General features: G+C 38.1%; 2 protein-coding genes across 5 annotated transcripts; both read left to right on the top strand.

The window, feature by feature from the left end:
• Positions 1–149: 149 nt before the first annotated feature.
• BLOC1S2 (biogenesis of lysosomal organelles complex 1 subunit 2) lies at positions 150–6,831 on the top strand. Its single transcript, XM_072425105.1, has 6 exons — positions 150–269; positions 1,494–1,628; positions 2,566–2,682; positions 4,464–4,583; positions 4,926–5,030; positions 6,648–6,831. Exons 2-6 carry the CDS (start codon positions 1,544–1,546, stop codon positions 6,677–6,679), a joined length of 459 nt encoding a protein of 152 aa, XP_072281206.1. The 5' UTR covers positions 150–269; positions 1,494–1,543; the 3' UTR covers positions 6,680–6,831.
• A 3,944-nt stretch (positions 6,832–10,775) lies between these two features.
• On the top strand, positions 10,776–19,947 carry HNRNPH3 (heterogeneous nuclear ribonucleoprotein H3). Of its 4 annotated transcripts, none has more exons than XM_072423255.1 (12): positions 10,776–10,903; positions 13,103–13,186; positions 14,022–14,177; positions 14,275–14,418; positions 15,087–15,225; positions 15,559–15,743; positions 15,841–15,927; positions 16,435–16,547; positions 17,043–17,178; positions 17,263–17,382; positions 17,477–17,566; positions 18,956–19,947. In XM_072423255.1, the coding sequence occupies exons 2-12, from the start codon at positions 13,108–13,110 to the stop codon at positions 18,979–18,981; spliced, it is 1,275 nt and encodes a 424-aa protein (XP_072279356.1). In that variant the 5' UTR covers positions 10,776–10,903; positions 13,103–13,107; the 3' UTR covers positions 18,982–19,947. The 4 variants fall into 4 exon arrangements, with proteins under 4 accessions (XP_072279356.1, XP_072279355.1, XP_072279357.1 ...); XM_072423254.1 differs by lacking the exon at positions 18,956–19,947 and adding an exon at positions 18,540–18,837; XM_072423256.1 differs by lacking the exon at positions 18,956–19,947 and adding an exon at positions 18,540–18,837 and having other exon boundaries at positions 10,843–10,903; positions 13,103–13,179; positions 14,014–14,177.
• The last annotated feature ends 3,317 nt before the right edge of the window (positions 19,948–23,264 follow it).

Below are 23,264 nucleotides of genomic sequence, written 5' to 3' on the forward strand. Positions count from 1 at the left end.
GTCCCCATATAGCAAGACACATATACAGCTATTGCTTAAATATTAGAGGTTGGAGTGGAACGGCAGGTCATGTGATAGCTCTGGGGACACGTGGTTTGTTCAGGTGATGTAAATACAGATAACATAGGTTTTTATTATTACATTGCACTGTGTATGATATCTGTGGTGGGGTCATATAACGTCCAATCAGAGCTGTGCTCTCTCTTAATTAGGAAATGTCATGTGGTATCATGTGACCCCACCATCACAAGCAGGAAGTGTGAGAAGAGGTGAGCACTCTGCAGCATTAGGGATTTGTATAGAAGAGGTGGGTGGGCTGTATGCTGCAAGAAATATTAGGAGGACTGGTTGGTATGTGTGTGATCACCCTGGCAGGGCTTATATAGTGTGCATTAGACAATCACCATTCATTCTGGGCTGGATTCTGGGTGACAGTCACAGGGACTCTATTATGTGCAGGGTATTTTATTAAACAGGATTTATATAGCACCAACATATTATGCAGCGCTGTACATTAAATAGGGGTTGCAAATGACAGACAGTGACACAGGAGGAGGAAAGGACCCTAACCCGAGGAGCTTACAATCTAGGAGAGGGTACAGAGCTTTGTATTGTCCTGTGCAGAGATCTGTACTGTCACATCACTCAGCATCTCCCTAAAGTACAACCTTTGGATTGCTAAAGCAATGACTATCCTATCCTAATTATTATTATTAAACAGGATTTATATAGTGCCAACATTTTACGCAGCACTGTACATTATTAAATATTGTTTTTTGTATTGCATTGCTGCTGATCTCTTGCTTGTCCACATGCAATGCCTCAGTCATCAGCTGCACATCATGGCTCTGGATTGGCTTCCTGATCACAAAGTCGGTGGGCATTGCCTGCACTGTGGTATGACCTCTTGTTATTTCCCCCAAGATCAGGGTGACCACAAAGAATCACAACTATTAAACAGCTGTCATCCTACAACAGGAAGAAACTACTTAACATCAGCACCTTGTGTTCTATGATGGCTGTAGATTTAAAAATAATTAGAACAACTTTTAAAATTACATGAATTTGGTAATGATGATATGATTAGGTTTTGATGTATAATAAAGATTTGGGTATTGAGGTATTTGTGTATTTTCAAATTTTAACATCTGATTTACTAAAGCTCTCCATGGCTGGAGAGGATACACTTTAGTTAGTGAATCTGGGTGATCCAGCAAACCGGGAATGGATGTGATGAAATGAAAACAATTTCTAACAAATAGCAAATGACTTTTAAGAAATCTTTTCTAGATTAGCTGGATCACCCAGGCTCATAAATGTCTAGGGTCTTGTTTATTATTATAATGTCCTGGGCCATGTACTATATATTTTAATGGCCACGCTATGCTGTATATGTTGCAAAATGTATTGTAAAAACATACGTTGTAACACTTGCAGGTCTTGGTTGTCTTGGGTATGGATTTGTAAACCATTACCATTTTTTTTTTGTGCAGCAGGTATTTTACCACGATTTTACAACTGAAAGGCTGTGACAGTTGTTGGTATGGCAGAACTGGAAAGTGCTGAAAAACTACCATCTGATGAGCAAACAGCAGCTCCTGCAGCATCTCAGGCACCTACATCTCAGGGTGAATATTTTATTAATACCTTATAGCATGGGTCCCCAAACCTTGTTCCGGAGAGCACAGAGACCAGCGGTGGTCTGCGGCTCTGGCTGGTGCACCCCCCAGCGGTGTCAGTAGAAGGGCCCCACTTGGGAGGGCACACGGGCCAAAGCCGCAGACCATGTTTTCCATATGCAGGACAGGCGGCATCTCAGACCTGCAAAGGGAGAGTAGGCAGGTTCTGGCATCATGACGCTCTAGGGGAAGTTTCCTCCCCTTTGAGTGACACACAGCTTGCGTCCTTAAATGTAGTTGTCTGTGACGTCCAAAAGGTATGGGATCACTGCCCTTTAGTTTTTAATGAGAACCTGTCACTTTAATAAGTCCGAACAAAGTTAAAGAATCACTTCCAAGTTCAACAACTGATTTCCCTCTACCGCTCCATTGCCACTTTGGGAGACCTCAGTAGTTAGTAGTTTCTTGGTGCTTCCAGAATTGATGAAACATATTACCTCCATCCTGAAACCAGGTATCTTGCGATAGGATATGATATTGGTTCCAAAGGAATAATGAGGGAGTGCATGGAGGTTGCAAATCAGTGGGTTGAGGGGGTGAGCTTTCAAAAAGTTACTTTTCTTGAAAAGAGATGTGACACAGTTTCTTAAATAAATATTCAGTACTGGGTATAGTAAATAAGGTAACATTGGTGTTTTAATGCATGTATTCTTTAGAAAAAGCCATCATTGACCTGTCCAATTCTTTACTATAGTGAACACGCAATGCATCTCATACTTTGTTTTAATCCTCAGCAGGGCTAAACTAAGTAATATATAATTATGTAGACCTCAAAGTGTCTTTTATTGGGGTGGGAGGCGTATTGAATGAAGAAATGCACATCAGTAATTCCTACTAAAGTTAAATTTATATTTCATTATTTTTTTAAATTTAATATTAACTGCAGATGATTCTTTGGTTGAGACAGCAGAAGAAGCGGTTGAGCCACCAGAAGCCGATATCAATGAGCTCTGCAGGGATATGTTTAGTAAAATGTCATGTTATCTCACTGGTGAATTGGTAGGTAAGTGGAATATAATTGCCTTGCAAAATGTTATTCTGATTCTTTATTTGTTTTCACTCTAAGGGCAAGGTATTATTATGTAAATATGGGTTTGTCCTAGCAGAGGGAGGTGACAAGTTTATATTATTTTTAAAATTGGAGCTGCTTTGAATAAATGCATGAAAATTACCATTTGAAAAGTCCTACCAAGTTGAAACTGCTGATACCAACCCCCAAGGGTTTAGGAAGTGTAGAAATACAGATTGTGATTTGATTATTGTATTTTCTCCCTGGGTGATGTTTCCCCAACAAACGGTTTAAAATAGAGTGGTATGGGTTATAAAAAAAGGGGGGGCATACTCTTTCTAAGAGAATCATTAAGCTTTTGCCTCTTGCAGGCTGTCTACAGTTAGCTATACTGTTTGCAATATAACCCAAGTTACAAAAACCTAAAATCAATAACAAAAAAAATTAAAATCGTACCTATTTCTAATATTTAGGCAAGATGTATATAGAAGTTTGATACTTGTTGATTCCTATGATCATGTTCAAAGAGTCTTAACGTCATAACAGCAATCTCAAAGTTGAAAACAACATTGAGCAAATCGTATAGCTTATGTCTATCCGATTAAGACTCCGTAATAATAATAATGGCGCAGGCAGATCTTCTGCTGGAGAATGCTTGGGATGTGCTCATACATGGCTGTAAATTGGGGTGTAGTGATAATAACATGTATTGAACTGTAAACTTCCTAGCAGTTTGTTACACATGTACGCATACAAAAATGACACTTTTACAAACTTTTTCTAATACTCAATTTCCTATGCCTAAAAAACTTGGGATCATTAGAAAAATAATTTGCAATAATCAGATGCAATGTGAAAACCCTTTTCCTTTTAATACACATGTTCACATTCTTGCATCATGCACATGGTGTTGTTTTTATCAGTTGACGGTACTGGGTAAGAAAGTTTTTTCTATCACTATTTCTTTCTCCTATTGTTGGCAGTAAGGTGTACTCTGAAGTCCCACAAGAAAACAAAACACTGGTATCTGTTACTGATAAAAGGCAGATATTTTAGGAAACCATCATACAGTGGGGCTGATTTAATAAAGCTCTCCAAGGCTGGAAAGAATACAGCTTCATCAGTGAAGATGGGTTATCCAGCAAACCTGGAATGGACCTGGTCCAGGATTGAAAACATTTGCTAACAAATTACTTTTAGGAAATCCATTCCAGGTTTCCTGGATCACCCAGCTTCACTGATGAAACTGTATTCTCTCCAGCCTTGGAGAGCTTTAATAAATCAGGACCAATGTGTGGGGGCAGTTTAAAGTGAATCAGTGATGTATCCACTGGGATAAAACTAATAGGTTTCTATTTGTGTAATTCTCCATAGACCCGCTATTTTTTTTTCTTTTGCTGCTTTGAGCACATATTTTATGACCCACTTACTGTGTGTGTATTCCTGTATTTTGCCCATAAGTAAGCATATCATTTCAAATACAGATATATAGGCTTACAAGCACACACTGACACTAAACAAAATGCTTACATACATTTATTTTTTTATTTTTTTTTAAATGAACCTGTGCTTGTAAAGTGGATTGCAAACATTTATGCCAATTTTGCATTCTTGAAGAGCTACAGTAGCTGAAGAATAGTTTTTATTCACCTTTTTAATCCATTGAGACATTAGATGCCCTACTGCTAATATTTTCCACCATGCCTGATACATCTCTGATTCATTGTTTATTGGTCAAAGCTCAACTTATTTCATATATATAAATATTTTTTCAGCCACCAGTGAAGACTACAAACTTCTTGAAAATATGAATAAACTTACTTGCCTGAAGTATATGGAAATGAAAGACATTGCTGCAAATATCAGCCGGAATCTTAAAGACTTGAACAAAAAGTGTAAGTACACTTTCCAGAACACAGGGACCAAGCACTTACTCATATTTACCAAACATAAAGATACGATCAGAATATCAAGGCTTGTAATATTAGCACTCTGCACCAGTGTGTCACCTTGAAAAGGCTGCTGTTATACCTGAGCTGGTCAGTCTGTATTTGTACACCTGCCTATACATGTGATAACACTGTTGTATATGGACCTGGGTTACCTCTCTTAATGTAAACAAATCAAGTTATATTTCCATTTTTATTTTGTTGTATTTTCCCAAAATATGGCTTTTACACAAAGAGTAATGTTTTGGTTTTTAATCACAATAAATAACATTTTTCCTTGTTTTACAGATGCAAGCCTTCAGCCATATCTTGAACAAATAAATCAGATAGAAGAACAAGTGGCAGCTTTGGAAAATGCAGCTTATAAACTTGATGCATATTCAAAACGATTAGGTATGATCGGAAACATAAATAACAGAAGTGGTAATTTTTGAGGACAAAAAAAAACTTCTCTTATTTCACTCTCCCGGTTTATTAGGTATTTTATAAAAGTGTTTAAAAAATTCAGAGCTGTCATGTGTTCAATGCTCACTTCCTTTTTAGCTTTTGATAGAGTATTTCTGCCTGTGATCTGTTGGGTGATTTTACTTTACTTCCTGCTCTGGACATGTAAGGAAGTAAGAGGAATTATCTTTTATTAGTTGTCACTAAAACATTGCCCTCATTGTCCTTACCTGTTGTTCTGGAAACTGTGTAAATATTGAAATGTCCATTGCTTTTTATCTATATTTCACTGTAACCCTCCCCAATACCGCTCCCATTCAGGGAGTATTCATTTAAACCCTGCCAACTCTGTCAAATAACTTTGTTCTTACATCCTCATTGATTTGACATTGCTGAACAAAGCTGCTAATTGTAAGGTCTATGGCAAAGGATTAGGCTTTAGGAGAACCTTTTGGAATACATGTATGGGATCTTTCTATGCTGATTTTGTTTTTAATGTCATCCTGATCCATGCATTACTACCTAGCCAATCCTTGAACTAGACTCAGGCTAAACCCAAGGTACTGTTAGTGTTGTGAATCTAAGCCTAATAACAAATGTAATATATTGCAACAGTTCTTGGGTGTGATTTTTATGCTCTTTGATCTTAATTTTCACCTGGGGATTCTGGCATCAATGCATTTCCAGTCCTATAAAGACAACACTTAAGCTACATACACACTTCCAATTATTATCTTTGGAAAACGAACGACGAACGTTCGTGCAAGATATGTAAGAACGATCGTATAGCACCGATCCTGCACATAGAGATAACGACACGATCGTTGGTAGATATTGTACACACAATAGATACGATCGTTTGAGCGATAGAGGAACTATGTGCACGACAGGAAAGTGACGGACGTTCGTTCATCACGCATGCTCTGAACATGGACGATCAACGAACGACCGTACACACGAACGATGGTCAACGATCGTCGTCCAATCCGATCCGTCGGTCCGGTCGTTCGTTTCCAGCGACTTTCCTCGTTCGTCGGCGTCGTTGGTTACTTTTTTACGAACGATTTTTTGCCCAATCGATCGTTCGTCGTTCGATTGGAACGATAAAAATTGGAAGTGTGTACGCACCTTTACTTGTACTGTATGTCAAATGGGTGGGTGGTGTCAGGATTTGTATTTCACAAAAGTGGACAGCATTGTCCCCATGGTAAGCTGGTGTTTTTTCACTTCTCAAACAGATAACAAAACAATGTGTTTGGCATATGTAATAAAGCAAAAGGAAGCAGAAGCAAATATTTCTTGTGAGGATATATATATACACCTGTATGTAGAAGCCCACCCCTCCCTCCTAATGTCTCATGAACCTGCAAAAACAATGAATGATATAATAGCAGAGGCTATTCTGATGACTAATATAAAAAGCATAGCACCTTTTCATAAATATACAACTGTGTTTTTATATCTGCTGCAATTGGTAAGGGGAATAATTGAAGGAAAGCCTTGTGCACCACTTTGTAAATCTACCCCAGACCATTCATTACATCTCCATATTTTTTTTTCTTGCAGAAGCGAAATTCAAAAAACTGGAAAAGCGGTGAAGACGTACCTTTAGAAGATAATGCTTGTCCCTTCAAAAACCCCAATACCAAAGGACAATACCATATTGTAACATTTGTTTGATTAACTATTATGTTAACATTTAAACTGCTTTGTACTAGAAAACTATTAAATTTAAGAAATTTGACAATAACAGTGAATAGTCCTATAATTGTGGGTAACTTAGTCTTGGAATATAAAATGGTTTCTGGTAAGTAATTGGTTAGTTTAAAATAAACCTTGTATCGGAGTAAAACCTCTAAACTGCACATATGGTTTAATGTACCTGGAGCTGAACACATATATCGCCACTGTGCAGGATACAAAGTGAGCTTAGATCTTTTTTAAGAGTTTAAAGAACTGGGACCGTGATTTGCAGAACTGTTTGAATTAAACTTGAAGCATATGGACATTTTTTAATTTGCCACTTCAAAGTTGTATTTTTTACAGCAAATTTGTCAAACAAAGCAAGGGATGTTTTGTATGCAAATGCAGATCCCTATATATATTCATCTGGGGCCTAATGGAGATTAAAGAGTTGTAAACGGAAAGTCTGTCAAGCAGTCACATTGGGGGGGACTGTTCTATATTGTACTGCATGTGTGAAAACTTTTTCCTATTCACTTTCACTGTTCTGAATTTCAGCAATGGTCATTGCTTTTTAATGTATTGTGAGGTCTATATACTGATAGTGTTAATCTGCACTGGGGTATCTATGCCTGCCAAGTAGTCCTAAAACACGTGTCGTGTGACCATTTACACTTAGCTTGTAGAAAAAGTCAGAAGAGATCAACTGCAGATTCTTCTTGCCAATAAAAGTTAGCAAGCAATAGCAAATATATATAATTTTCCAACTTCTCTATTCACCCCTCCTCAAATAAGGAGGAGTTGCTGTTGACCCATACAGCCCTGAGGCACTTTTGATGAACAAATAAGTGCAATGTATTTGGCCCTGATCTCCAGAAAAACCAGTAAAAAAATAAGCTAGTTTCAGAGATTATAAAAGTATGGACTGATAACTTGCAGTATTCCATATTGTGATTTATACATCTTGAAATATTATTAGCTCAGAGATCTAATAATTCATTCTAAGAATTTAAACCTTACATTTCACACCTAATTCAAACTTTGTAGAAGTACAAAACTTGCAAGATTTTTACAGATTTTGACTGCAGCTATGTAGTTTGACTTCTTTTACTGTAGTTAAACCTGTATTTATGAAAAAAAATGATGTGCCCTAGGCACAGTACTACTACTTCTGTAAAGATCAAATTTCGTTGGACTGGTTTTCATAGAATTTTTCATTATTGGTTATTAGCCACTTCTCTGATCACATGATCATGCAAGACACTTCTCTGTCCATTTTGAACTGTAACATTGCACCATATGCAACCACATTACAGTTACAGCTGGATACTTGGAATCTACAAAGACAGACCAACTTTGATTTTGGACTCTTTGTTTTTTTCTGGCGATTTTTGGGAAGGAAGCTCATCGGCTCCAAGCCCTTTGCAGTTATGAAGAATAAAATTAAATGTCGACGAGGATTATCTTTACCAAGGAGCAAACACTTGGAAAATTCAACAGCAACAAGGCAAGTAGCATGTGCTGCAATATTGTTTTAGAACATGGCAGTTGTTTTAGAATAGCACTAGAAAAAAACATTATTACACGAAAAAGATCTGTTATCATTTTCGTTGTTGCTGCAAATGTTCATGATTAAGTAATATTCTTCAATGAATGTCTCATAAAAGTAAATCAGAGCAGTGTAGAAGAGTAACAGCTGTCATTTGCAATTACTTATACCCAGTAATGATTTTTCAGACTGCAGTGACATAACACCTTTACTTCTATTTATAGGTAAAATTTTTATATACTATACAGTATTAGAGATATGTGGACTATTTCAGATTATAGATTTCAAAAGAGATTTATTAAACAAGACAGAGAATATTTAGAGTGAATAAGATTGTCTCTCATTTTGCAAAGGATTTGCTACTGTGTTATTTCAAACGAAACTCTGTCCAGTCATCCATTGATCTCAGTTGTATATTATCTAATTCTGAGAAATATATAATGTTTCTAGTGCTGCTTTTAGTGCTGTGGAAAGAGGGGGGGCTTGCAGCCCCTTGTGACTTATGTACTGTGCATCCTCACTGCCATGCACCTGTACAATGGGTTCAGAGAATGGTTAGTGCTCCAATGCAAATGAGACTGCAATAGCTTCAGAAACCTGGTAGAGCCCCAGTATATGTGGGAGAGGCTGCAAGGGCATCAGGGACGGTAGTGCTCACGTGCATGGGTTTTAAGATCATGTAGTCCCCAAATTCACGTGATTGAGGCTGAAATAGGCTCAACTAAAGAGTACTGCTCCAGGTATAAGTGAGTGAGTCTGCTCAGGGATCAGATAGTTTCCTAGTTCATATAAACAAGGGTGCAATATGCTCAGGGACAGGGTGGTTCTCTAATATATGAATGGGATTGCAAAGAGCTGCATTCACAGGGTAATACTCTATGTAAGTGAAGCCGCAAATGGTTTAGATGCAGGGTGGTGACCCGGTAAATGTGAGTTGGGTTGCAATGAGCTGAGATCATAATCTGCTCAAAGCATGGAACATATTGGTGTACATTTTTGCAAGCTCGGATTCAAACTTATTACAAAGGTAATATTAGCAACAATATGAATGAATGCAGCAAGCAATTATTGTATTAAAATGAGACGATGGATTATTGTAAGCATATTGTGCCCTCCACATTACTGCCATTCAGCTGGCATGCTGCTTGTAAAACAAATTATTTAAAAACCACATATATTTTATACAAATTCATAACTTGCATACAGTGGCTGTAATGGGTAGCGTACGGAATGCCTGGATTTTCCTGACCATTTTTATTGCTGTCTATCTGCTGGAGATAGTCATACCTCAGTCCTTGTTGCCTTCAAGGAAAAGAATACAATTTTAGAGTTGTCACCAGAGTGACAAAATGAAGATAAATCTTCCAATATGGTAAATTGTTGGAGTGTAATATATAAGCGGAAGTAAGAATAAAATCTGATTGCAATAACAGGCTATTGGTGGTTGTAGTGTTACGCACTCCATATTTGTTAGGGTGATTTACCAAAGTAATACGAGAACAATCCTAAAATATCCAATAAATGTGAATACAATCAGGCAGGCACTATCTAGATCAGTGTTTCTCAACTAGGGTTAATCTAGATGTTTCTAGGGGTTCCTTGAGCAAAGAGCAGATTGTAACTCTCCGGTCAGTTTAAGTGACACCAATGATCTTTTTGGCTATTTGTAAGGGTGACATTCTACCCACTAACCAGCATACTAATATATCATGGATAGTAATTAATGAAGGGGTTCTCTGAAGTCCTGAAACTTTTTTTAAGGGTTCCCCTATGTTATAAAGTTTCAGAAAGGCGGACTTCATTGGATGATCCCAATGAGTTTGAACAATCACATTGCAATGCATATGGTGAGCTTAAGGTTGTCATGCAAAGGATTTATTAGGGCCTATATTTTCCTTTCTTAGAGTCGGAAACCCTAAAATGTGGAAGGCTTTAGCACAATTCACAATCAATACTACAGTTGGCTGCCTTCATTCCAGCATTGGACCGGGAAAGGTGTTTGTTTAAACGGTGGGTTGGATAGACCACCAGACTGGCAGACTCTGCAAGTGGTCCGGGTTAGTGGGCAATCAGGAGCTGCAAACCATCCATAGTACCAAGCTCTAAGCTGAGCTTTATGTGGAAGTCATCTATTTTGCATTTAGACATGTTGCTGCTGTGTTAGGGTTAGCATTTGTGACAAATTTGCATTTTCTGAAAACATTACATTCCTGTTGCAATAGCTTGGTAACTGTTTATTGAAATATTATAATGAAAATGACCCATATGGTGCATAAACAGTAATTTTATTCATGAGGATATTGTTTGTTTCCATTAGCAGGCACACATTCATTAGTATATACTGTAAACTATAGGAGGAGCTGCAAAAATTATTGCACACCCCACCAATAACATGGCTGCTGCCCTGAGGACAGGAAGCACATTTCTATATGAGGCGTCACTTCCTTCCCCCAGTTCCCGCTCATCAGACGAAACGGGAGTGACGTCACCACGTTGTACGTCTCTCTCCACGAGTGGTGTGTGTATGAAAGGAGTGTCCGGCTCTCGCCAATCTTACATAGCGCGCGCTTGCTTTCCTCTCACACATCAGGTAAGTGATCCCGGCTCATAGAATTGTATCACCGGCTGCATGGACGTCTCTATTGTGTGCCTTGACCTCTTCGTAGCTGCAGGTTAGTGGCTCCGGTGGGACCTCGGCCTGGGCTCTGTGGCGGGTCAGGACCTGAGGTGAATATTGAAAGTTACTATTACTTTCGTAGCTGTTAGTGATTTTGGGTTTGTGCCGCCATTTTGTGGTTGTATATGTTTGTCACACAATGGAGACGGCGCTTTCTGAGGCCCCGAGGGGCCTTTTCTACATCTTTGCAGCGGGGCGGAACTCAGGTGTGTGTGGGCAGCCGAGGCGCTTCGATGAGCCCTCACTCTGCTTCCGCCAGCTTCCTGCATGGCCTGCTGTGTATAGACCTACACACTTCTATGGCGGTCTGTGCAAATGTGAAGCTTATGGCATGTGTGAGGGGCTCATAGATGTATAGGGCTGTGTGGTGGGTACATCAGGCTTGCACATGTAGTGCTTCAGTCTATAGAATCCCCCATTACTTCCATATGTTGCCCTGCCTTGTGTTTACCCTGACATGTGCTGGAATCCTGTTCTGCAGATATTTGATCTGTGTATTCTCTTCTCTGTAATCCCTTGGCTTTGTACTGAACAAACCACTATTGTTCCTCTACCTACATTACCAGGGACCTAAAACCACCAAAATGTCAAATATCTCAGCTTGGCACTCCTTAGATGTACACTTGTTATCTTTCCCTTTCTTTTCACCTGTTGTTGTGAATAGCTCACTTCTTGTGCTCAGTATACTCGGAAGGGTTCCTGGTTGTCTCCCCCCTGTTACTGTAAGGGAGGGAGGACCCAGAGTTTCCCCAGAACAGGAAATGAGTAGAAATGTTCCACGCCTATATAACTTATTGTTGTCTCTGAAAAATCCCCTTCACTTCTTGTCCCAATGTTACAAATGGCAGAAAAAGCTGGAAGGGATTATACCTGTCCCTACACTTTAAAGCATACATAAACTCAGAATTTTCACCTTACATAAAAGGGTAGACAACGCTTTAATGTAAGCTAAAAATTCTGTTTTTTTTGTTTTGTTTTTTTTTACAAAGGGTGCAGCACCGCCCCATAATTTTCGATTGCCTAGGCGGTCGAGAATAAATAGGCGTGCAAAGCCTCCTGGGATACCTCAGTCAGACATCCCAGGAGGCTCTTGGGTGAGCATCTAAGGCTTGCAGAGAAGGAGCCTTTTTCGCATAAATAAAAAAAAAATTGCGGATCTCACGCATGCGCAGTTAGATTGGCAATTTTTTTTTTCATCCTACGTCACCCGATCTTGCGCCTGGGTCGGGTGACATAGGATGAAGAAGAGAAGATGGTTGTGCCCAGAGCGCCATCTCTGGGACGGATGCAGGGATGACGCAGGACCCGATGCAAGGCACCCCCCGATGGATTGGACTGCCCTGCGGAATTGTTTTTTTTTTTTTTGCAGTTTTTTTTTTTTTGCAGTTTTTTTTTTTTTGCAGTTTTGAGGTCCTTTTTAAGGCTGCAGCACTCTCCTATCCATGTTCTATCATTGGGTGCTGCCATCTTTCTTCTGCCCAGCTATGATCTTTATTGGCCATGCCAGGGTCATAGAACTTCTCCATGGAGTTCCTACGTTCCTGTCACACGCAGGTGAAGCTGGGATTGCTGATGCTGCACATACACAGCTCTGTTTCAAGTTATTATTGCAACAATCTGGTAAAGGATGTATAAAAGGGGCATCGTCTGTCCCTTTCTGCAATACCCACCTGCCTGATCCTTTATTTTGTATTATGGTACTTTAATTATACTTTTATAGCCAGTAGACATTGCAGTATTATTATTGTGTAGCCTCTTCCTCTGATAAATGACATTTTAAAGCTGCTTCAGATGTAATTTGAGCAGTTCCATTCATTATGTTGCCGTTTATTTACCTAGATGCTTATCAGTGTTCTTGGCAGTAACAGGTATTGACTTTTCTTCTTTGAAATTCCGCATACCGGAGTCTCTGATGTTCCTTAGGTCTTGTGTAATGGCTTCTAGAAGTTGTTATAGCCAAGGTGTAAAGAACTCCTTCCTTGTAGGCGGTTTAAAATGCAAAAGCTTTTTGTTAATCCTCTTTTGATATGGTTTACTACACTCATGAAGTCCTTTACATTTTGCATTTTTTTTTTTTAATTAAAATGGTTGCTACCATTTTGTTTTTGTTAGAAACCATGGCAGATGAATGCATCGTGAGAGTCCGTGGCTTGCCATGGTCCTGCACACAGGAAGAAGTCTTGGAGTTTTTTTCAGGTTAGTAAAAAAAAATTTGTAATATCCTGAACATTCACCCTGATTCATCATCATCAGAAAAAGCTTGAGTTCCTCAGCAAACTATTAAAATGGCTGATGAAATAAAACTTTATCCAAAAGTAAGAAATAAAAAATAAAACGTCATGCAAAAGTTTTATTTGGTGCTTTTTCAATTGAATTAGACCGATCAGTGCTCAGTAAGGTTAGAGACATTGGAAGAAATGTAATGCCAGCCTCCATTTCTCCAACATAAGTGAGTGCGTAAACATTAATTACTAACTCTAACAAATTTTGCTTATAACCATGGATTTATACTTTTTGTATAGCCTCATTTTTTTTTTGTTTACTAATTTTGTGGTGTTCTGCAGCAGCATTTGTGGTAAGAGCTTATTTATTGCTGCCACCATGTGTTGTGACCTAGGAGGCCCAGTTAGCATCACTTGCATACTTTGGGGCCAGTTCCTAACCCTTACATAGTTAGGTTGAAAAAAAAAGACAGTCCATCAAGTTCAACCACTAGGGAAATAAACATCCCAAATAAAACCCTATGGACATAGTAGATCCAGAGAAAAAAAAATCCCTGCTACAATTTGGTACAACATGGTGAGCAAATTAAATTCCTTCCTGATCCCCTAAGGGAATCAGATGTTCTCTGCATGAGTTATTTTAGCTGATGGATGTTTCCATCACTATGTTGCTGTGACAATATAGTATCTGTACATATAGATGAACATGCTCTGCATTTTGTATAATCATTCTTTGCCAGTATTTTAAAGTTTATTGCTAGCCTCAAAAGTTCTTGCAAGTAACGTACACTTGCTGTTCAATTTTTCAGATTGCTCTATTGCCGACGGAGTTGGTGGTATTCATTTCACAATGTCCAAGGAAGGCCGTCCTAGCGGAGAAGCCTTTATCGTATTGGATACAGAAGAAGACCTTAAAAAGGCACTAGAAAAAGACCGGAAGTATATGGGCCATAGATATATTGAAGGTAAGGTATTTCTCATCTCTTGTTCTCGGCTGTTCTGTAGAATAATCATGCTTTTGTTCAGGTGCATGTGGATTGACTACATATCCTACTGTTGCAGTTTTCAAGTCCAATAACACAGAAATGGAATGGGTCTTAAAACACAGTAATGCTGGCGACGCAGATTCCTCCACAGATGGAACTGTGAGGCTTCGTGGGCTACCCTTCGGCTGCAGCAAAGAAGAGATTGTGCAGTTTTTCTCAGGTACTTGTAGCTCCATAAAATTTGTAATTTTAAATCTGGGAATTCAGGAATATAACCGTATAGCCTAAATAGTCTCATTTTTGTTTTTTGTTTTTCTTTTTTGTTTTTTTTTTTTTTTTTGGTTTTTTAATCTAAATCTTCGACTTGTTTAAGGCCTGTAAGTCTAAAATACAAGTTGCCTCAAAAAATCAGCTATTGGTAACATTTACAAATGAAATTGCTTGTAGGACCAATCATAGGATATTTGGGGTTAACATTTGCTGAGCAGCTGTGGAGCATAAATGAATGAACTCCATCCTTATGGCTAAATGCCATTGGCTTCAGTCTCATTATATAGAATGCAAGCAGTGTTTTATCTCAACATCTCTGACATAATCAGAATTATCCTGTTAATGTTTCATGGCTGTGTTTTTACTGTAGGCCACTTGTATTTTTTGGTTTATTGGGTTTTTGTTCTCATAGACTATGAATTCATACATTTGTATACTGGTAAAATTCTTGTTAATGTAGATAACATTGCGGGGTGGTGGGATAAATCCTTAGTTGTACTGTGAACTGTTAGGCCATTGGGATTTTTATTTAAAGTTGTTAGTATTGTTAAGATGGGTTTGTTTCCGCCACTGTTAACACTGTTCCCCTTGACGGGGTTATTTGTCCTTGGGTTAAAGGGTTGAGAATCGTGCCAAATGGGATAACATTGACGGTGGACTACCAGGGGAGAAGCACAGGGGAGGCCTTCGTGCAGTTTGCTTCAAAGGAGATAGCAGAAAAAGCTCTGGGGAAACACAAGGAAAGAATAGGGCACAGGTGGGGATGGACAGAATGGGACGGATTTTCTGTTTCTTTTTTATTTTCATTTTATTTTTTTGTCTTTTTTTTTTTTCACTTTATTTTGTTGGGCTTACATGGTGGTGGGAGGGGGTTTTGATTTTTAAAAATACCTGTTTTTGTTCAGTCAATATAACAATGCAAATTGGTATCTCTTCTCTTTGAATGCTTTCTTTAAGAATCAGCTTTCCATTTTCTGAGCTTCTAAAACTTGATATGAATGGCTCTTGTTTGTTCTGTGGAGCCACTTTTTTATAGGTTTTGGGTATTTTACATGTATACTGACTTTTTTCTTTTAAAATGGTTGCATAGATACATTGAAATATTTAAAAGTAGCAGAGGTGAAATCAGATCTTCATATGATCCACCACGAAGAATGATAAGCGGACAGCGCCCAGGTCCCTATGATAGACCGATGGGTGGCCGTGGTGCCTACTACGGAGCTGGTCGTGGCAACATGTATGATCGTATGCGGGGAGGTGGAGGCTATGGGGGTGGTAAGTCCTGTTATGAGCTATATAGTTGGTGTGTTTTTTTTTTTTTTTTCCCTTGTCATGTAAGTTTCATAAAACCTGTTATTGTAATTCGTTCTAGGTTATGGTGGATTTGAGGAGTACAGTGGTTATAACAACTATGGCTTTGGAGGAGATGGCTTTGATGATCGACTTCGAGAAAATAGAGGTATATTTCCCCTTATCTGTTTTAATCGTCTGAGTAAGATGATCAGAGCATACCTACGTATGAAGGCATTTTTAAAATGACACTTGAGTGAACTGGAGAGAATACTAAACTTATTAGTAAAAATTAAATACCCTGTAGTCACCTTAAATGTCATATATAGGTTGAAACAAAGATGGCTTGCCATGTATCGAACATGTAAGGCTTCTCGTCATGTGCAACAACTTTGTACCGCACCACCAAGCCCTGAAACTTCTGGGCACTCTTATAATAACTTTTTACCTTCCCTGCTTGATGGCTTTGCCTCTGGAGGATGAGAGGCAGTTCATGCGCATTAAAATTACTAAATAGGTAATGCCACTGTGTTTTTGTAATTCAGAAGCCACTGTAAATATGCACAGCCTCTTGTTAAACCTCACTATAAATTAAATTTTAGGATGTAAAGTTTAAACATTTGCTCTGTGAGATGAGATAATTTTATAGATGATTTTTTTTCCTCTAAATACCTAGGAATGGCTCAGGGTTACCATGGAGCTGCTGATGGCGGCACAGGTTTTCACAGCGGGCATTTTGTTCATATGCGGGGCTTACCTTTCCGTGCAACAGAAAGCGACATTGCCAGTGTAAGTATTATGTTTTTGTTCTGGACTGGAAGTCACGCAGGACCATTCTACTGTGTATATTTCTAGATAATATGGTGGGTGTTTTGTAAAATTACCATGTGGGGAAATGGAACTGAATTTCTCAATGTGTATAGGAATCTACTATCTGGCTCATTCATGGAAACTTTTTTTCTGCTGTGCAGCCCTAAAGAATCTTCATATCTTGAGATGGTTGTGGGTGTGTTAGATCCCTAGCTGTATCTTCAGACATGGTTCAGGCTGACCTTGTTGTAAGACATGAATTACATCTAGGATTATCTGACCTAAATATGAAGAGGGAGGGCGTAATAGTTTGCAACAAAAAAGATAGATTCCATCTGCCAGACAAGGCAATTAAAGCATCTTCCTTTTACAGGGTTGTTTAAATGCAGTTGCCACCATTTTATTTTACTGAACTTGTTAAAGAATAATGCATCAGAAACTAAGAATAATTAAGGATTTTTTTTTTCTCTTTAGTTTTTCTCCCCTCTTACACCAATCAGAGTACATATTGACATTGGGGCAGATGGAAGAGCCACTGGAGAAGCTGATGTGGAATTTGCAACACATGAAGATGCAGTAGCAGCCATGTCCAAAGATAAAAACAACATGCGTATGTACACTTAATATTAGATTCATTACCTGTTATTAATCATGGCTTTGTGTCCTGACAAACTGTATTGTTGTTTTTTTTCAGAGCATCGGTATATTGAGTTATTCCTAAATTCAACTGCTGGTGGTGGTGCTGGCATGGGCGGTGCAATGGGTGGTGCTGGCATGGGAACTGGATTGGGATGTTATGGCAGAGACACACTAGGTATGTAGTATTCATTTAGTTTTTCTTTTAAGGTTATTACAGTATAACTGTTGTGAATTGCAATAATTGTATTTTCCATTTTGGTAACATCCAGATGGTACAGGCTATGGTGCAGTTGGCAGAATGGGCATGACAGGAAACTACAGCGGTTGTTATCCAAATCCAGATGGTCTAGGTGGCTATGGTTAGTACATCTTACATATGTTTTATGTCACTGTTTTAGATATATAAATAGATATATAAATCCTAAGTCATCGACATCTCAGTCAAGCTAGTATTTGGAAATAGAGGTTGCTTTCAGTATTAAAGTATGTTTAGAGACATGAGCAGGTTAGAGTGGAACTAAACCCAATGTTGCTCTCCTGTCCTTGTTCCTTTTCAGGATTCTGCTGTCTTCTAGATGGAAGGGACAAAGTTTGAACAACAGAGCAGTGCTAAATAAAAATAGTGAGATAGAATACCAATGGGTTTAGCTTCATTCATTTTCTTCCTATGCTCTTCTACAGTGGTAGAACTTTAGAATAGAAATGCATCCGACCACCTAATTGTGCACCTTTTTTGAAGTTAATTTGAAATGCTTCTGTTGCAAATACACTGAAGAATCAGGACTAGACTTATTCCTGAAATAAGAGCTTAGTCTATGTTGCTAATAACAGACTAGGCACCCTCCATTCTGGAAACTGTTTTTCCCAGGTAGTAGAGAACTGGTATGAAGTGGATCATTTTGCAGTTGGATGCTAGAGTGACTTGATGGGGCATTGCCCAGCTAATGGTATTAAGCAAATCTGAAGTTACGTTAATTTGTTTTTCTTATGGACATCCTTGGACACTCTTTTCCTCGAACTTTTAATGAATCCTTCATCCTCCTCCCTTATGTCTATTATTCCGTCTCATACATCCCAAGTATGTTCTGAAAGGCACTTTCAAGTTTATTGTATGAATGAAGTCTGCATCTCTTGGACAACTCTAGATTGTATTGCCCATCAGGCGTGTTTTGAATTTAACATGACTTCCTGGTTTTAAGACTTGTTTTCTAAAATGACATGTTTTGTCCAGTGGCCTATAACTCCTGTACCTAATATATAGTTTGTGGTGTTTACACTCTTTTTTTTTTACAATGTCATTAAAAACGCTTTATTTAAATATTCTCTTTGCAGGTAGGGGCAATTCTGGAAACAGTGGGGGCTACTTTGGGCAGCACGATAGCATGGGTACAGCTGGATGGCGTGGAATGTACTAGAACAGATTTTGTCTAGAGGAGTTTGTGGATGAAAGTTGTTTGTTTCTTTGTTTTTTTTTAGTTATGTTTTTGTGTTTAGCTCTTGTACGAAATTTGTACGAGAGAGTTGATCTTAAACAATTTTAGTGAGTACAGTGAACATTGTTACTGTAGAAATTTTCATTTGTTTGAATGCAAACATTACCTTTGAATAAATTTTTTTTTTTATAATCAAATGTCTCTATGCTTAATACAAAGGTTCTACACAAGCAGCAGCATCTTGTGAGCATGTATTTAAAGTGAATGGAACACATTTCCTTCTGTAATGCTTCAGACAAGTTTTTCTTTTTTCAGAAACAATGAATGTCTCAGGAAGATGACCCCCTTCCCTTTCTCATGCCTGAAGAAGGCTGTTCAACAAATGATGTTGGGGCAATTTTAAGGAGTTTGTGGGTTTATACTGCCCTAATGTTGAAACACGTTTTTTTTTTCTTATGCAAGAACCTGTACTTTTGTATATAATCATTGAAAAGTTTACTTTTCTTCTATATAAATACACAAATCTACTTTTTTTCCTTAGGGAAGCTTTTGATTAGTTATTTCAATAAAAGTTTTCATGCTAGTTCTGTGGATGCCATCCCAAAGCTTCATAGCTGCTCATGTATCAAGTTTTTCTGTTTGTGTACTGGGTGAGTGACCAGGTCTCCTGTCACATTTTGAAATAGGATAGCAATTCTTAGCATGCAACTCCCATGTTTTAAAGGGTGGCTATTTTTTGACTGATAGAATTTACAAAAGTTTTCAATGGATAAGGAGGCCTCCAATCTCATTCTGTGTGAACAATTCAGCTGGATAAAAATACAGCATTTTGAAGTTATGCAGAATGATAAATTGCTATAAGCACCAGCTCTGTGGTTATTGGGTGGTAACAGTTTCACTCACACCCCTTATAAAACACATGTGAAGTACACGTAATAATGCATGCCATGAATGTTTATTGTCTGAAAGGCTTCCTGGGGGGTTTTTTTTGAGTGACAACAGAAGATAAGAAATTGTTTAAGAATCCAATTCAAATCGTGAATGTAACACCTGGTTTTTGGACTTCTGTTGACATAAAAAAATTCAATACCACTATTAGAATGAGACATTAAAAAAAAAAAAATTAAGAATACTACAATACCACTACTGGAATGAATAAAAATAATCAGCATCTTTTAGGGCTCCAGTCTCTACCTACCCAATTTTTATTGTGTAGCCATGTAAAGATTTACCTGATGTGTTAGGGGAACATTAATTTATGGTGTACATGACATCCAGGTTACCCATTAAAGCTGGACTTAGGAAAACTGGCTGTAATTGTTCCTTATTTACCCAGTGCTATCAGAATCTGCCCATGTGCCTCTCCATCCCACACAGATGAGCATACATTGGTCGAATGTTTCTCAGCTTAGATGAGACTGCTAGGAAACCATGATGGGGCATTCATGCATATCTGTCCTTATCCATCATCATATTTCTCTCAAGTCTGACTGCAAAAAAGGTCAACATTAAATTATTTGGAAACTCTAGGATATTAAATTTACAAAGATACAATTAACAATTCTAGTGGCCCCTGCTGCAAAACTTATCCACTAGTCCATAACATGTTGAAAATTATTTATCTGCATGACTGGCCTTGTTCAATGCATGTAATCTATTACATAGTTCAGGAAGACAATTTGGTCAATATACTGTTGACCATTCAACTGGCGCATATAAGAAGGTTTATATGTACATTAACAAATGTTCTTTGGTAATTTTGCTTCTTGTGAGTGTATTAGGCTTAATTCCCCACAGACCTGTTAGTGGTGCGAGTTGTAACATTCTTTTAGGTCCATGATGACCGTGTGTTTCCTTATATGATATGCCCTCTTCAGTAAAATTAAAATGTGTTTTGCCTTGACCAGTCAGTAATCCATTCTTGGTGGGGTTTTGAGAAACTAAATTTTTTATGATGGCAAAGAAGTTTGAGAACAGTATAACATTCCACTAAACAGAAAAAAAAAACAATTTGCGAGGATTTTGTGTGGCAAACAAATATACTTTTATCAAAGAACATTAAAACAAAACTTTTTTTTTTTACAATAGTATAATATATGTATTCACATCAGTTCTGTGAATATATTAATAATGACTGTGATATACTCATTGTAAACCTGACATCATTGGTATAATCACAATGCATGGGGCAAGCTGCCTGTACTAGACATCTTGCTGCCAATTGAAATCGTTAAAATAAAAGAAAAGCACTAAGAAATGTTTTTTTCCAACCATTACTTGAGGGCATTTTGCCCAGTGGGCTTCCTCAGGGAAAACCGTATGAAATGCTACCGTGAGAACATAAAGTATAAATTCAATTGAGCAAAGTACAATGACTTATGAGAGGCAAAATTACATATCAAAAAAAAAAATTGTAATAAAATATAGTATAATTGCATACTCTTACATATTTGTTTTAGAACATTATTCAAAGGTAACAGAAAACTCTGAACATAGACATGAGAATGTGGGCTAATGTTCAGGTAACTGGTTTGTTTGGTATGTAAATTTCCAGTAGCTGAACTTAGATTGCAGTTTAATGTGGTCGGAGCTGTGAACTTTCTTCCCCTCTCACACACACTATCCTCTACACCGGCACATACTTCACTTCAATGCCACCATCTGATCCCTAGCTAGCCTGACTTAGGCTGGCGGGGAGACAGGTATGCCAACACTGGTCATGCCAATCCGCTGTTCAAGGGCTGATATATATGCCTGTGGCATCCTTTACTCACCGTTATCCAGGGTGTTGAGCCGGCAGCAGAATCAGGTGGGAGGAGTCTAGGCTCAACTTGAATATCAATCACTCCTCCCATGTGCTCCTAACCATTGATTGATTGGTACATGTCCAGTATCCCCAGACGACCCTGAAGCCCACCCAGCCTTTGTTAGGCGGGCTTTCAGTGTCCCCATCTCTTAACAGCAGTCACACAGATATGGGAGCAGGCTGCTCAACATCAACAAGGTAAACTTTATTCCTTTTAATTATCACACAAAACCCCTACTCTCTTAACTTCGTTTTTTTCTGTTTTGATAAAGTTTAGATAAAGCTATATTTATCTAAGAAAGAACCATACTCTATTATCATTGGCCAACATTCCACCAAAAGCAGCAAGAGGTGGAAGTCAGGAAAAGCCTTTGTGGTATTTATAAAGAATGTTTTTTAAATTTTGCTTCACAAAAGACTACGATTTGTGATTTTCTCTACTTTTTAAAGCTTTACAAAAAAAAACGACAATAGTAAGGAAAGAAATGTTTTTATTCATAAACAGCTTTTTAAAAAACATTAAAAAAAAAAACTTTTTGTGGGGTCTGCTTTCCAGGTCCAGCTGCAGAAAAACATACATATAAGCCATAACCAATGACAAAATGTGTGTAATCACTCAGGACCACAGTTACCAATTCTATCTAAGAGTCCCATCCTATGCGCAAGGAAAACTATCTGTCACCAACAAAGCAGTGCTGATTGTGTAAGAAAAACAATAGTATCAGAGAGTACTTGCACTGCTTTAACGGGGTCCCTTCTATTCCAATTAAACAACATTATAAAATGTAGAGGGGCTGGGTCTGAAACTATACCAAAATAAACCTTTTTAGATGGCCAGAACAGGTATAATATGTTTGAAACTGGTTTGTTAGCTGCAAAAGACACCTCTGCGCCCTCCTGATGCTTCCGTTAGATAAATTTATTGTTTGGTAGAGTTTGACCACTAAAGTGGTTTTAAAACCAAACAAATTAATTTTATTGCTAAGCAAGTGGCATTAGAAAACATTCCTTGCAGCAATTTACAGGACAACCCAAGACTGTGTGTTAGAAACGCCTGACACTCCCTACTTGCCTGAAAACCTTGAGGCAATGACTTGGGCATCTTTTGTATCCAGCACACTAGATGTCCAGAAAAGTACAGGATCCCTCGTTTGGGCCTAGATATTTATAGTAAAGGGTCCCGAGAGTTCATACTTAAAATGCTGTGAGATGGCATAAGGCAGATCTTGTGATCCACATTTTAGAGCAGAATAGGTGCTCCTTAGGCAAGAAAAGGTTATGGAAAAATTAAATTACACAGTTATTATTGACCACTAGAAACATGTATTCCAGCATGAAAGGCATTGTTCATTTCATAATAAGGAAAACTTGTAATGTGTATTTTTAGATCTCTTACTAAGGAAACAGAAGGAGCTCCCAAGGCAATAAAAATCAACTCAGTGTTGTGAAGCATTTTTTGGCTAAGCCAGATTCTCCAGGCCTACTTCCCCAAACAGAAATCCAATTTCACTCCCCCAATCCATTGAGGGCATTACCACTGACCTCATTGCACTTGCTTTTCCTAATGATTCCTCCCATCTTCCTAAAAACAAAAATGCACTACAAAGGCTTCTTTCAATTTAAAGACAATCAAATATAAAATATTTAACTTACAGCACTGCACTATAGTGCTTAGAATCCATCCGGTGAACATGTCCTTTGCTGGAGTGGTAAAACTCAAAAGAATGTTAAAACAAACATAAGTGGGCAAATTAAAAATAAAATAATGGCCAAGTTCTAATAATAGGAATACATTGTTACTATCCTACGAGAACTTGG

Source organism: Pyxicephalus adspersus, chromosome 10 (assembly GCF_032062135.1).
Source record: "Pyxicephalus adspersus chromosome 10, UCB_Pads_2.0, whole genome shotgun sequence".
Lineage (NCBI taxonomy): Eukaryota > Metazoa > Chordata > Amphibia > Anura > Pyxicephalidae > Pyxicephalus > Pyxicephalus adspersus.